The sequence below is a fragment of the Eublepharis macularius genome, chromosome 1 (genome assembly GCF_028583425.1).
Source record: "Eublepharis macularius isolate TG4126 chromosome 1, MPM_Emac_v1.0, whole genome shotgun sequence".
Taxonomy (NCBI): domain Eukaryota; kingdom Metazoa; phylum Chordata; class Lepidosauria; order Squamata; family Eublepharidae; genus Eublepharis; species Eublepharis macularius.
In genome coordinates this window covers 203,740,524-203,755,106 of record NC_072790.1, presented here as the reverse complement: position 1 = coordinate 203,755,106, position 14,583 = coordinate 203,740,524, and the positions used below count along the sequence as shown (strand labels likewise).

At 39.4% G+C, this 14,583-nt stretch overlaps 1 protein-coding gene across 2 annotated transcripts in view; it reads left to right on the top strand.

Annotated features, from left to right (window-relative positions):
• The window catches only part of FBLN7 (fibulin 7), a 58,482-nt gene that overhangs the window by 23,811 nt on the left and 20,088 nt on the right, over positions 1–14,583 (top strand). For both annotated transcript variants that reach the window (XM_054988626.1, XM_054988616.1), the window contains 3 exons: positions 2,800–2,925; positions 3,594–3,731; positions 13,052–13,189. In XM_054988626.1, coding sequence (XP_054844601.1) covers positions 2,800–2,925; positions 3,594–3,731; positions 13,052–13,189 — 402 coding nt within the window. The remainder of the gene's footprint in view (positions 1–2,799; positions 2,926–3,593; positions 3,732–13,051; positions 13,190–14,583) is intronic.

Here is a 14,583-nt window from a genome sequence, read left to right as displayed (position 1 = left end):
ACACTCTGGTAATTTTCCAAGCTTCCTCCTGGCTGGCATCCATTTTGGGCCAGACAGTGCCCTGGGCTTATGATATATGAGGAAGGGTATTTATGATATTCCATCTATAAACTGCCCTCACAGAGGAGGGGGTCTGACTTCTAACAGCAGAAGCTTGAAGGAAGCTAGCACCCTTATGGAGCTGGAATTCAAAGGTCTGACATCCAGGATGGGCAAATGAAAGTTTGCTTATGCTACTTGTGGAAGCAGTAGGTCTCACCTAATGTAGAAGTATCAGGTTACAGGGACCATGCGGGAAGGCAAATAGAGTGGCATAGTAGATGTAAATGGCCTTCATTCCCAAACTGCTTATTGTATCTTCACCGTGCATGTTCACATTGCAATTCTAGAAGGTACAAAGAGGTTAGCCTTTTATGGACTGCAGTGCTGGAAAGTTAACTAGTACCTTTTTATTTTAATCACCACATGTTTATGCAGCAGGAAGCTGCTATAAGACTTGGCTCTGTGCTATGTGTCTGGGTGATAAAAATGTGTGAATCTTTTTCTAAAGTTACACAGTACATCTATTATAGATGCTTTCTTTATTTAGATTACTTATTAGCTGCATTCTTCCTAAAATATGCTCAAAGTGACATGTCAAGATTAGCATAAACTACATTTTTATACCATGTACTATTCTCATACTAAAATGAAACAGTCATTAATAATAACACTAAAAGGCAGGGCAGCCCCAAAGTTTTCAGTGCCCTAGGCAAACTGTAACTATAGCACCCCCATTCAATAGAGACAAATTGAGAAATGTAGAATGAATATTTTTCTTACTGGGCATTCAAAATGAACAATGTAAAAATAAAAATAGATAAGATCTTCAAAAACCTGCCATGTTTCATCAGGACAGCTAAAGAATACCAGAGCTAACAGGTAATGGAGATTCCAGAAGCTGGTTAACCCTGAGCTTCCCTTCAAGCCAGTAGAAGAGAATCCTCTTCCCTTTTTGGCACCCCTCAGAATCTGGTGCCCTCAGCAATCACCTAGGTTTGCCTTGCAGTTGGGCTGACCCTGAAAAATGTGTATAATAAAATACCACCATAGAAGATACAGGACTACCCTGCTTGGTATTAGCAGGAACGTTGGTTTGTCTCAGATACGCTATACTAGCTAGGAATGGGATGTTTTAACTATCTGAATTATGAGATATCAGTATAATTCTTTCCATTTAATATTTGACCTTTCTCGAGCATTGCCATTTGATGGGAGAATTCTTAAGCACTGGTATTAAAGCTCATGTTTCAGAGGAAGGGCATGACAGTCCTCCTATTTGAATCCATATTCCTGACCATTTGAAAAAAAATGCAAAGAGTCTTGCCCTGGTCTGTGTTATTAAATTTTCACACCCTCTTCCTTGGGGCATTTAAACCATTCAGTACTCTTCACAATGACAGTGTTGCATGCCTAAAAGTAGATTCCCACCTCATTGTGAAAAATGCTAATGAGCTATTGAGCCATGCAGTTACTCCCTCTGCATTGCTCCAGAGGGCTACCACTCTTCAGGGGATGGAAGTTTCTAAAGAGATTAGGACACATCATAGCAGCCAAATAGACAGCCTTGATTTAAGTTAGTGGACAGCGATCCATATAATCTACCAAGGGTTTTCTTCACAATGGCTCCATTGAATTGAAAAAGTTTTGGCAGCTGGTCTCTGGGCAGGAAAAATGGCACTCATTCCCTTTAGAACACCTGGGCAGTGATTGTTGCTGCTGCTTGCATTCCAGCGTTCACGCATGTTACCTCCTCCCATTGCCTAGCCCAGGTGTTGGCAAGGCCCAATGCACATGGCTCACAGCAGAGAGCCAGATGAGATTCTCTGCTCAATGGAACGTTCAGGAGGGAGGAGGGGAATGAAAACTCCTTGGCTTCTTGTTCAATAATTTCATGGTCTGGTGACACTCAATTATTTAGAACATTCTATTGATGATCAGGAGAGCTTGGCTTTGGGCAGATGCAATTGCAACCGACAAGGTATTCACTGCCTGCTTCTTCAAGGACATTCCGCCGAACTAATTATTTTGGCACATAATACGCCAGGGAGAGATGGAAGTCTTGGCTGCCTTGAGATGGACTGCTGCTGCCATTCTTAGTTTTGTTTTGCACCAACTATTATAGTTTTAGATTTATTTTAATTTATGAGGATTTTTTTTTAAAAATGGTTTTAATCAAAAGGCAGGATTGTCAATAATTTAATATTGGATCTGAGAAGCAATCTGGCCAGTCCTTGCTAATAAAAGAATTCAGTGGGATTTTATTTCTATTTAGTTTTGTTTCATTCTTGGACATTAATAAAGCCCGAGGAAACTGCCTGACTTTGAGGGAAACGTCCTGTCTGTGCAGTAAATATATTCCTGGTGGTCCGCCCAAGGACCACTGCTTGAATCACTGCTGGAGAGTACAGCTTCATAAAACAGCGCAGAGGGAAAGTAAGTACATTATACACTGCCCTGAACTGCTGGAAAGAAAGGCAAGATGCATCTGATGTTCTGATTCAAGGAAGTTCATGCTGGAATACTTGAAAGTCTATAAAAATGCCTTCAACTCGTGTTAAGTTTTTCTGAAAAAGACTTAACACAGCTACCCACTCTAGAATAAAATTGTAATAGAGAAATAAAGCTAGAGCTTCGCTCTTAACAGTCAGAAAGTCTTCTGGCAAAATGCTAAAGGCTTTTAATGAGGAACTTGAACAGCAGCTCATGGATTTTTTAAAAATGAAGCTCATAACCCTTACTATTTTATTTGCTTATTAGAAATCAATGAATGCAGAAGTCATCTATGCCAGAATGGTGGAACCTGCATAGATGGAGCTGACCAGTACAAATGCATCTGTCCACAGGAATGGACCGGTACCAACTGCCAATATCAAACACAGACAGGTATGTAATTTGCTTAGGTATGGGGTGGGGCACAAAGAATATTTAAGCATCACATCCCATTCAAACAAATGGAAGAAACTAGTCATATATCCATGCTCTGTATATAATTACCATGTGCTATTTGTACCACATTATGTCCTTATTTAAATAAGTTGCAAATGATGGCAGATCCCTATTTTACCGGGTGCAAACCTCATTTTGCCATCGGTTATAGTGATCCTGGGAGGCTAAAGAGGTGATTTCTTCTCCTTCCCTGTCCAACCTTTGATCTTCTTCCAGGGTATATCATGTTTGCTGCTCCTGTGTACTATTGAATTCCCTTTCATTTATGTCTTCCTGTTCTTGCAAGTGGGAGATTAATACACAAAGTGGATTTTAAATTTTTCTAGGGCTGACTTAGTTCAAAACCAGTATTACACACCTGAGCACCTAATTGGTATTTATGTTTATATGCTTACTCGAGGAGTGGGGAGGGGAGATGCTGTTGCATTATATTGAAAGAATTAAAAGAAAAAACAGAAAATATGAGATGGTCTGAATAAAGAATGTTCCAGAAGGAGAAGAGACAAAGAAGGGTAGCTTGCTTTTCCTTCTAGAAAGACACACTCTCAGAGGAGGCAATCTCTGCTTTGTTTTTAATGGTTTCTACTTTCTCCCTTATCTGTAAGTTCCACCAGCATGGAGTGTAACAAATGATCCAGCTTTTAGTCGCAAGCCACGTTGTGCCAAATTTGACAGGATGCAACATTGCAGCTGTGAAGCAGGATTCCATATGAGTGGCACTGCAGAAAACAGCATCTGCCAGGGTAAGTGGTTCATTGAACTCATGTCTTAAGAGGCAGCAATGGAAGCCAACGGAGCCTGGTCTGTAATGGAAAGTTGCAGAATACAGCATTCTAGAGCAGCAGAAACTGCTCCTTAAGTAAAGCCATACTATTTAAATCTTATTTTGCCATTACAGTGTCTGAAAATTCTATTCCTCATAAAATCTAGGCTATCCGTCTGAAATTTGGCTCAGAGAATCTACTTAACTAGGGGTGTACATTTGGCCATATTTCAGAAAAATCCAATGTAAAGTGGTTGAGTTACAACAGTCTAAAAACATGTTACATTTATCTTGCAGGAACTCATATTTGTGACTGATATTTTGCACTGGGATTGTTGTTGTTGTTGATTCATGCAATATCATTATTCCTAAGAGTAGGAATGCATTATCCATTTCAATCATTTGCTCCTGTTATCTGAAACAAGGTGATCAACTACAAAGGACAGTCTTCTCAATTGTGGTAGCCTGACTCTTAAGCATCCTCCCCACATCCATTCATCTGGTGCTGTCTGTTGAAACTTTGGTGCCAAATTAAAACTTTCCCCTTTTGCGCAGACGTTTGGTTGATTAGGGTTTTCTACCCGTCCTTCATGTTGTGAGTCTTTAACTGTCGGTGTGTATTAAGGATATATGTTGTCTTTTTTTTTTTTACTATTTTCTGTTGCTTTTTACTAGGTTGGCTTTAGCAGTTTTTTATGTCTGTCCTTATATTTGCTCCTAAAAATACACTTGACAACTGAATACATAAATAATTATAAAACAATTATCAACATAATCTTCAAAAACACTAGAAGACAGCAAAATTATCATATATGCATGCACATTAAGATTGTTTTATAATTTATGCTTTAAAGTTATTTATGTTTTCAGTTGTCGATAGCATCATTATTGACTTCATTGTAAACTGTCTGGTGAATCAAATTTGGTTAACAGTGTAAAGTAGAAATGCATAAAATAAATAACAGGGACATGACAGATGAAGGAGAGGGAAGGAAGAGACCAGGGGAAAGCACGGATGGCTGTGAGACAATGTCCTTAGAGTTCATGCATGCTTAGGATTACAGCTGTGTGTCTACTTGGAATTAAGTACTAATGCCTTTAATGAGATTTTCTTCAAAATTGTGTGAATATAAAAAATTGAAGACTTTGTTCATAAAGGATTAGGACTAAGTGGTTAAGCCATAAATTTTTCGTGAAGCTAGGTTTTGAAGAAGGTACCTGCTGGTTACAGAAACTGCATCCTATGTTTGTTGTCCCAGAGCTGCTATGATCTCCAGAGACAGCAAACTATGTTACACTAACTAAGGATTCCAGGGTGTTCAATGCCATCTTGGGCCAGTCTCAGATCATTATGTTTCATGGAACTCCAGCTACTAGAGTTAACCACACTAATATTATTTAGAGAATTACTTATTTACAGATGAAAGAGAACAAAAAATCCTTGATATTGCCAGGAAACTTAAACAGAGGTCTAGTGACGCCTTAGAGACTAACAACATCTATTTCAGCATGAGCTTTTGTGAGTCACAGCTCACTTCATCATAGGCACAGAGTATACATCCCTGGGAGATGTGTTTATACTCAGAGTTACAGTAACAGAAGGTAGTTCTTGCCAGGAGTTCTTAATTTTGTTCCAGGCTGCGACTTCCGGTTTGGGATTTATGGAGGTCTGAAGCAGCTCCATTTGCGGAGCTGACCGGACTGCCGTTTTAAGCGGCCGGCGGGGGGAAAATAGCCCGCGGCCGACTGCTCTCAGGCGGAGAGCAGGCAAAGAACGCTCAAGACCCTAGGGTGTGTTAGATCTCGGACGAGGGGGGGCTCTGCGCAACGGGTCCCCTCCCGATCCTTGAGGTCCCACCCTGCGACAGGTCGGCTACAATCTCTGCGGCAGTTCTGGGGCCAATCCGGCTGGCATAAGACCTACATACCCAAGCTTCGATTGGGGGAAGAAGTGGAGAGGAGAAGTTAAAATCGAAACAGCGATTACAACCCGAGAAAAGTGAATGAGAAGGTAAAGATCACTATCTTCTGATACGGGACAGATTGATAAAAGCAGAGAGGAATAAAAGTAGATTTTCAAACTGCAACAGGCTAATGAAAAGGAGGGGAAGACTCGGCAAGAGTTGTATTTGAAAAGAGACTAAGTTTAAAGAAGTTATTAAAGAAATTGGACTATTGTTTTGAATACTTGCGGTTATGGAGCTGTGAGAAAAAGATACCATCGCGAGACCTACTGTGGGAAGTCGGGAGACAGGAAGTGCGTAATAACAATAGAGTTGCTGGAGAGAAGCAGCCCTTGCTGGAGGGCAGGAAGAAGGGAATCGCCATCTTTGAAAGGGGAAGGGTCGCGGCTTCAGCGGAAAAGGAAGTAGGCCATTTTGGATTACAAAATCATAGAGAAACCATAGAGAAAAGACGCCCGACATTTTGGACTCTTTAAAAATTAATTTATGCAAGAAGACCGGGACATTTGAAATAAAAAGACATTAAATCTTACGCCACGGAGTTAAGGAAGAGAGCGGACTCGTGGGAGCGAGCTAAAGCAAGCCCCACGATGTCGAAAAAAGAGTGGCAATCGGCAATAGAAAACTTGGACAAAAAACTTTTAGAAGTGATTAAAGAACTTAAGGACACGAAATTGGAGTTGATTAAAGAGGTTAAACAGACAGTAAAATCGGAGCTGTCAGAAGTGAAGAAAGGTATGGAAACAATACAAAATGAATTACAAGAAACGCAGCAGAGAGTTAAAGCAGTAGAAGGCGCGATGGAGAATCTAGCAGACACGCAACAAACAGGGATGAGACTGATGAGGGGAAGAATGGCGGTTGCGGAAAGTAGACACATGGAGAAGCAGCTGAGATTTTGCGGCTTGCCGGAAGTGGAAGGAAAGACAGCGCAAGAACAGATGACTGAGGTGTTAGCTGAATACCTGGGGAAGGAGGAGGAGGAAGTTGTGGCTATCCTAGATGTGGCATATCGCGTAAACTCGAGAATTGCAACCCAGAGGAAATTACCAAGAGATGTGATTGTGCAGTTTACGACACGAAACATGAAAGAGAAGATTGTGACTAAACAGTTTCAAGACCCATTGGAGATTGATGGCAAGACAATTATCATAATGAAGGAATTACCCAGATCAGTGTTACTAGACCGGAAAAAATATAAAGTGCTAATCCAGATGTTGAAGGACATGAAAATCAGGTACAGATGGGAGCTCCCAGAAGGTGTGTCCTTTGAATTTGGAGGGGCCAAAAAGCGCATTAGATCTGAGCGAGAGATGGAGCGATTTATAAGGGACAATGAAAAGGACTTACCAACAAGATTATGAGTATGGAGTGTAAAGTTTTATCTTGGAATGTAAATGGATTAAATTCACCGAATAAGAGAAAAAACATTTTCCACTGGCTATTAAAACAAAAATGTGATATTGTTTGTTTGCAAGAGACCCATATTCGAAAGCAGGATGTAAAATATTTAAAATTGGGAAAACTGGGCAAGGAATTTGTAGCGGCCTCCAATAAGAAAAAAAGAGGAGTGGTGTTGTATATAAAAGAGGAGCTACAGCCAAAATTTGTAATGAAAGATGTGGAAGCCAGATTTATAGCAGTGGAATGTACCTAGAATTTAAAGAGAGTGTTGGTAGTCGGAGTTTATGCACCTAACGGTGCAAAAGAAAGCTTCTTTGAGGATTTGAGGAAGCAACTAGACGATCTTTCATATGACCAGATAATTCTTGCTGGAGACTTCAATGGAGTGACAAACTTGGAATTAGATAAAAAGACAATAACGGCACAAAAGAAAAGAGGACTATTACCAAAGTTCTTTTTTGAGTTGATACAACAGGAGACTCTAGAAGATGTATGGAGAAGAGAATATCCTAAAAGCAGACAGTTTACTTTTTATTCTGCAAGGCACTCTACATTATCAAGAATTGATATGATCTGGGCCTCAAAAGACTTAGCGTTGTGGACTAAGGAGGTAGAAATAATGCCGATGGTAGGCTCAGATCACAATCCAATTATGTGGAAATTAGGGAAAAGGAGAAAAAGGAAAGCATGGAGAATAAATGAGGACTTGCTACAGGAAGGAGAGAATATGGAGATGTTGAGAAGAGAGACAAAGTTCTTCATACAATACAACGTGAATAAAGAAGTACCAACTGATAAAGTTTGGGATGCTTATAAGGCGGTTATAAGGGGCATACTAATGGACTTAAATGGTAGAGCAAGAAAAAAGAAAGAGGAGAAAAGACAAGAGATCGAGGAGAAAATAAAAGCCAAAGAAATACAGTTAAAAAAGAGACCAGGGAAAAATAAATTATATCAGGAAATTAAAATACTTCAAGAACAGTTAACAGCAATGAGTAATAAAGAATTGGAGTGGAACCTTAAAAGACTGAATCAGAAAGCGTTTGAAGGTGCAAATAAACCTGGGAAGTATCTGGCATGGCAACTGAAGAAGAGAAGGGAAAAGAAAATAATAAATAAAATTTGTGAAGACAATAAAACGTATTTGGAACAGACTACCATTAGTAGAGCCTTTTACAAATTCTACGCTAAGCTGTACAATAAGAAAGAGGTAAATAAAGAATCAATAGCGTCATATTTGGAGAAAATGAAACTTCCAGCAATCTCGGAAGCTTGGAGAAACAAATTGAACAGTGAAGTAACGGATGAGGAATTAAGTAAGGCCATACAATCTGCAAATCTAGGAAAGGCGCCAGGGCCAGATGGACTTACGGCTAAATTTTATAAGACAATGGCCAGTGAACTGGCACCATTCCTAAAAGAGGTGATTAATGGAGTTTTAAGGGATCAAAGGATTCCAGATACCTGGAGTGAAGCGAATATATCATTGATCCCCAAAGAGGGCCAAGACTTGACTAATGTGAAAAACTATAGACCTATATCGTTACTTAACAACGACTATAAAATCTTTGCGAAGATACTGGCGGAGAGACTGAAGGGGTGGCTTTCGGAAGTTATTGAGGAGGAACAAGCAGGCTTTTTGCCAGACAGACAAATCAGAGACAATTTAAGGACAGTGATTAATGCTATTGAATATTATGATAAGCGTTGTGATAAAGAGGTTGGTTTCTTCTTTGTTGATGCTGAAAAGGCGTTTGACAATTTAAACTGGGACTTTATGTTTGCCACTATGGAAAAGCTACAATTGGGAGAAAGATTCATTAGAGCAATTAAGGAAATTTACAGAGACCAGACTGCAGCAATTGTGGTGAATGATGAAGCGACTAAGAAATTGACTAGAAGTAAAGGAACAAGACAAGGTTGCCCGTTGTCTCCACTGTTGTTCATTTTGGTATTGGAGATCCTGATGATACAAATACGACAAGATGAAGAAATTCGAGGAATAAAAATAAAGGACTATTCATACAAGGTCAGAGCATTTGCGGATGATATAATGTTAATTGTAGAGGACCCATTGGAGAACATGCCAAAAGTGATAGATAAGATTAAGGAGTTTGGAGACTTGGCAGGTTTTTATATTAATAAAAAGAAGTCAAAGATATTATGTAAAAACATGACTAAGCAGAAACAACAATTGTTAATGGAAATAACGGATTGTGAAGTAACAAGCAAGGTGAAATATTTGGGAATCGAACTGACTGCTAAGAATATAGACTTATTCAAAAACAACTACGAAAAATTATGGACTCAGATAGAGAGAGATTTGATTAAATGGAACAGGCTGAATTTGTCATGGTTGGGAAGGATTGCAGCAGTTAAGATGAATGTGTTACCAAGAGTAATGTTTTTGCTACAGACAATACCAATCATCAGAGACTCTAAGCAATTCGAAAAATGGCAGAGGAAAATATCAGATTTTGTATGGGCAGGCAAGAAGCCTCGAGTGAAAATGAAAGTTCTACAAGACGCAAAAGAAAGAGGCGGAATGCAACTGCCCAATCTAAGACTTTACCATGACGCAATCTGCCTAGTGTGGTTGAAAGAGTGGATGACGTTAAAGAACAAGAAATTACTAGCCCTAGAGGGATATAAAAAAATATTCGGATGGCACGCATATCTATGGCATGATAAAGTAAAGGTGAACTCGATGTTCCTGCATCATTATATACGGAGAAGTTTATATACAATCTGGAAGAAGTACAGAATCTATTTACAAGAAGGAACCCCTTTGTGGGTAGTTCCATATGAGGTGATAGATCCGAGAGCTGTTGATAATGAGCAACAATGTTTAACTTATAAAGAAATAACTAGAATTGAAGCATCTAAACTCAGAATAAGGACTCAGGAGGAACTATTACCCTACTACGATTGGTTCCAGTATAGACAGATTAGAGATTTATATAACTCGGACTCTGTAAAGGGAGATATACGAACAGAGAATTCGGAACTAGAGCAGACCCTTTTTAAAGAGGACAAGAAAAGAATATCCAAGGTATACCAAGTACTGTTGAAATGGTATACTGAGGATGAGATAGTCAAAGCACAAATGGTGAAATGGGCTATAAACTTCAACAAAGAAATAACAATGGAGGCATGGGAATACTTGTGGAAGACTACAATGAAGACAACGACATGCACTAGCATTAAAGAGAACATTTACAAAATGATCTATCGTTGGTACATGACACCAAAGAAGATTGCGCTAGGGAATTTGAACACTTCTAATAAATGCTGGAAATGCAGGAAGCACGAGGGTTCCCTCTATCATATATGGTGGACGTGTGAGGTAGCTAGGCAGTACTGGGGGGAAATAATAAGAGAAATGAGTGAGATTTTACAATTTCAAGTAAATAAGAACCCAGAACTCCTGCTACTAAACTTGGGAATGGAGGGAATTCCAGCCCATCATAGGACGTTGATATTTTACATGACGGCAGCAGCTAGACTTTTGTACGCGCAAAAATGGAAAGTACAAGAAGTGCCAACTATTGAAGATTGGATTTACAAATTGCTGTATATGGCAGAAATGGATAAAATGACAAGAAAACTGAGAAATCTGGACTCAGGACAGTTTAACACAGACTGGGAGAAGCTGAAACAATATTTGGAGAAGAAATGGGAGGTGGGAGGAGAACTGTGGCAGTTTGAGAACTATTGAAGTACAATAAAATGTAGAGGGGGGTGACTTTACCGGGGGGGGAGAAGAGGTAAAAGTGAATCTCTAAGCAGCTATGTTATTAGATTGATATATATAGAATAATAAATAGAATATGGATAGAAAATAATTAATCATAAGTGTTAACTATAAGGATTGACTAACTAATAATATTTTCTTTCTGATTCTGCATAATGTACCAAACTGAATATGTTTATCTGAAGGTATATATGAGTCAAATTGATTGATATCATATATAGATTTATGATTGAAGGGGAATAGAAATATTAATGTAAGCAAATATAACCAAAATAGATAGAAGAAGATAGAATGAATAACATATAGAGTATAAGTTAAACTGGCTGGTTGTTTATCCATTATGGAAAAAAGGGACTCATAGTTAGGGTACAGAGCATTAAAAATAGTTAAAGAAGTATTGCTTAGAATAAAGGGAGAATATATATTTGTTAGATAGAGGAATATATAAAGAGTAAGGGAAAAGGGATAAAGGGTTGGAAAACTGTTGGAAGTCAACAAAAAGGGGGGGGAAAGGGAGGGGGTTAGAAAGTGGGAAATGGGAAAATTGATTGTAATGTATAAACATTTGATTCTAACCCAATAAAAAAAAATTTCAAAAAAAAAAAATTTTGTTCCAGGCTGCCACAGTGCGGCATCTTATTGATTCCTTGATTGTATAGACCAATATGAGGCTGAATTCAGGGATTATTATCCCAAGGAGACTGATCATTGAAATGTGTTTAGAACCATTTTAGCTGAGGAAATCATTTAAAATCAGAGCACATTTGCACTGAAGATCGACAATTCCCTCTCCGTTTTGGAGTAACTGAAGTTCACTTGAGTATATGGGCACCAAGAAACAAACCTGGAATTAGCCCATAAAGGGCTGGAATCAGGTACAGAATAAAGCTTCCTTGTTAAGCCCAACCTGCCAGGTTGCTGTAGATCACCAGCTCAAAAAGATAACCGAGCCGCATCCTCTGAAGTTTCACTGATGCTGTTGCCTCCACAGAGGAAAGATGCAGCAAGAATCTGATGTCATTGCAGCTTGGGGCTTTTGGGACGTCTGCTGATCTTTTTGTAGACTCTGGAATAAGATCTGCCTATGTTCATAATTTCAGGTGGTAGTCATGTTGGTCTGCAGTAGATGAGCAAGGTTCAAGTCTAACAGCACCTTAAAGGCCAACAAGCATTTCCAGGGTACAAGGTCAAGCTCCTTTCATCAGATACAGAGTGAATCAAAGTGAATCAGATAGAATTGTTCTTCAGGGCCTAGCAACTTTTTTTTTATCCTTCCTCTCTACATCCAAAACTCATGCTATAGCCTCTGCTGCCTTTCTGCATTGCTGAGTATTCGAGAAGGTTCCTGTGCCTAAAGCAATCACTTTGTTTCCTCTAGGGAAGCACCCTGTTTTTCAAGGTGATGTTATCCTAGGGACAGGCACACACATTAGTTTCATTTCCAGAATTCAAGGAGTATCAACAGTGGCAGCATGGCTCTATAAGCAGTGGTAACTACTTCCTGTTGGAGATGAGAGTCTAGCATCTGGGCAACTTAGTTCACATCCTAGACTCTCAGAAAGAGTATGGAAGTTTTATTTGCCTTGGCTAGCCCTGTCCAAAGAAAGCAAAGATGCCATGTAGGCAATAATAGTATCCACCTGCACCCCCTCCCCAACCTGGACATATTGGCAGGGAAAGAGGTAATAGCATGAAAGCAAGTTCCATCCTTCATGTTCCCTCATAAGACTTTGTAGGTCAATAGTTTAAGATTAAGATTAAGATTATCTTTGAGTGGCTACAGATCAGATATGAGGAATGTCTGATTAAATATTAGTTCTCAAATATGAGATTTCTAGACGTGATACGTAATTTGGATCTTCTGCATCAGGGACCTGGCTACTTCCACAATTACTATCTTGGTTCTCTGCTCCAACTTTTTAAAGCTATTTCAAAGGAACAGGGCTTCAAGGCTGCTATTATACTCCAAAGTACCACATTCCTGTAGACAAGAGGTAGCAAGGACCGGGATAAAATTACATACACTTCATAGATCTGGAACATAGATTCCTTGCAGTGATCAAATACCATCAGGAAGAGTGATATCCCAGATATTTATTTCTTGCCATCCATGAAATAAACTCTTTGTTCAGGGGCTACAGCATAATGGGATGATGTCTCTGTTTTTTCCCTTTGCAGATGTGAATGAATGTGAAGTTTACAAGTTGGAAGGAGCCCCTCGTCTCTGTATGCACACCTGTATCAACATTCCTGGCTCATACCACTGCTCCTGCCCCAGTGGGTACAGGATCTTCAGTGATGGCAAGAGCTGTGAAGGTGAAACATCGCTTTATAATTCCTAAGTGTATAGCTGGAGGTGTTTTGCAGGAACTAAAGAAGCTGTTTGTGACACTGGTGTCATTTTCAGACTTCCTTCAGAGTGTTTAAGTGATGAGGAACTGCTAAGTTTGGTGTAGTGGTTAATCTGGAGAACCGGGTTTAATTCCCCACTGCTCCACTTGAAGCCAGCTGGGTGACCTTGGGTCAGTCACAGCTTCTCAGAGCTCTCTCAGCCCCACCCACCTCACAGGGTGATTGTTGTGACTGAGGATAATAATAACACACTTTTTAAACCACTCTGTGTGGGCGTTAAGTTATCCTGAAGGGTGGTATATGTTGTTGTTGCTGTTGTTGTTATTAAATGTGTAGGACTCACATGTAGAGCATTTATCTGTAGTCAAACCTTAATTTGACTTCAGGGCCACTTCTTATTTTATTTTAGAAAATTTAAAACCTGCTTTTTAATCATAAAATAACAAGTAAGGTGGGATAGAAGAACAACTAATACTGATAACATTAAAACAACAAATCTAATGGTAACCAAAAACAGCTGTAGCAAGAATAGTACTAAAAACCAGTTGTAAAAAACTAAATACCAGTCATTAAAACCTCAAAAATCAGCAACTGGAAACCCTCAATAAAATGTCAGAACAGATTCAATCAAAATATATCGGTTAATAAACCACTCAGAGCCCTCTGGAGTAACACAACAAAGCTCTCTGGAACAAAACTGTCCAATCACATGGTGATTCCCTCAGGGGCCTGTAGAAGTTGACCCCTTGGGGGTATTCAAAAGACAGGAAGCACTCACTTAACTCCAGTTTTGGTGTGGTTTGCTTTAAAAACAGATCCTCCAACCCGCTGGAAAATTTCCCCTACAGGGAATAATGGACCCTGATGGTTCTGAATATATTCAGAGTTAACTGGGAAGCCAATACTGATACATCTGGGAATTGCAAATTTGATTCAGATTCCTGAATAAGTTATTTTTGGGGTATATATTCAGACTGGATACACTAAATCGCACAAACCTAATACTTAAATCTGGAGACTGGAACCATGAATAGTCAAGACAGATCTTTCTACAAAACTGACAAAAGTGCCAGGCTTACAGAAAATTCTGAAATCTTAAAAAAAAAAATACTGGAGTACCTGGTGTTTTAAGAAATAAATGCCTTCAGTGGCCATTGCTAGGCAACCACAACAGTATTTAAGCTTTGCTTTCCGTCAGGAAAAGACAGGGGGATGGGGAGGAGGCCTTTCCAGGTCTGTTTTAGCCTTTGAGGGAGGACTCATTGGGGCCAAGCCCTGCAGCAGCCACTAGGTGACTTGTATGACTCACCTAGGTCCTTTCCGTACTAGGACTTTAAAGCATTTCAGTATCTTTTCTG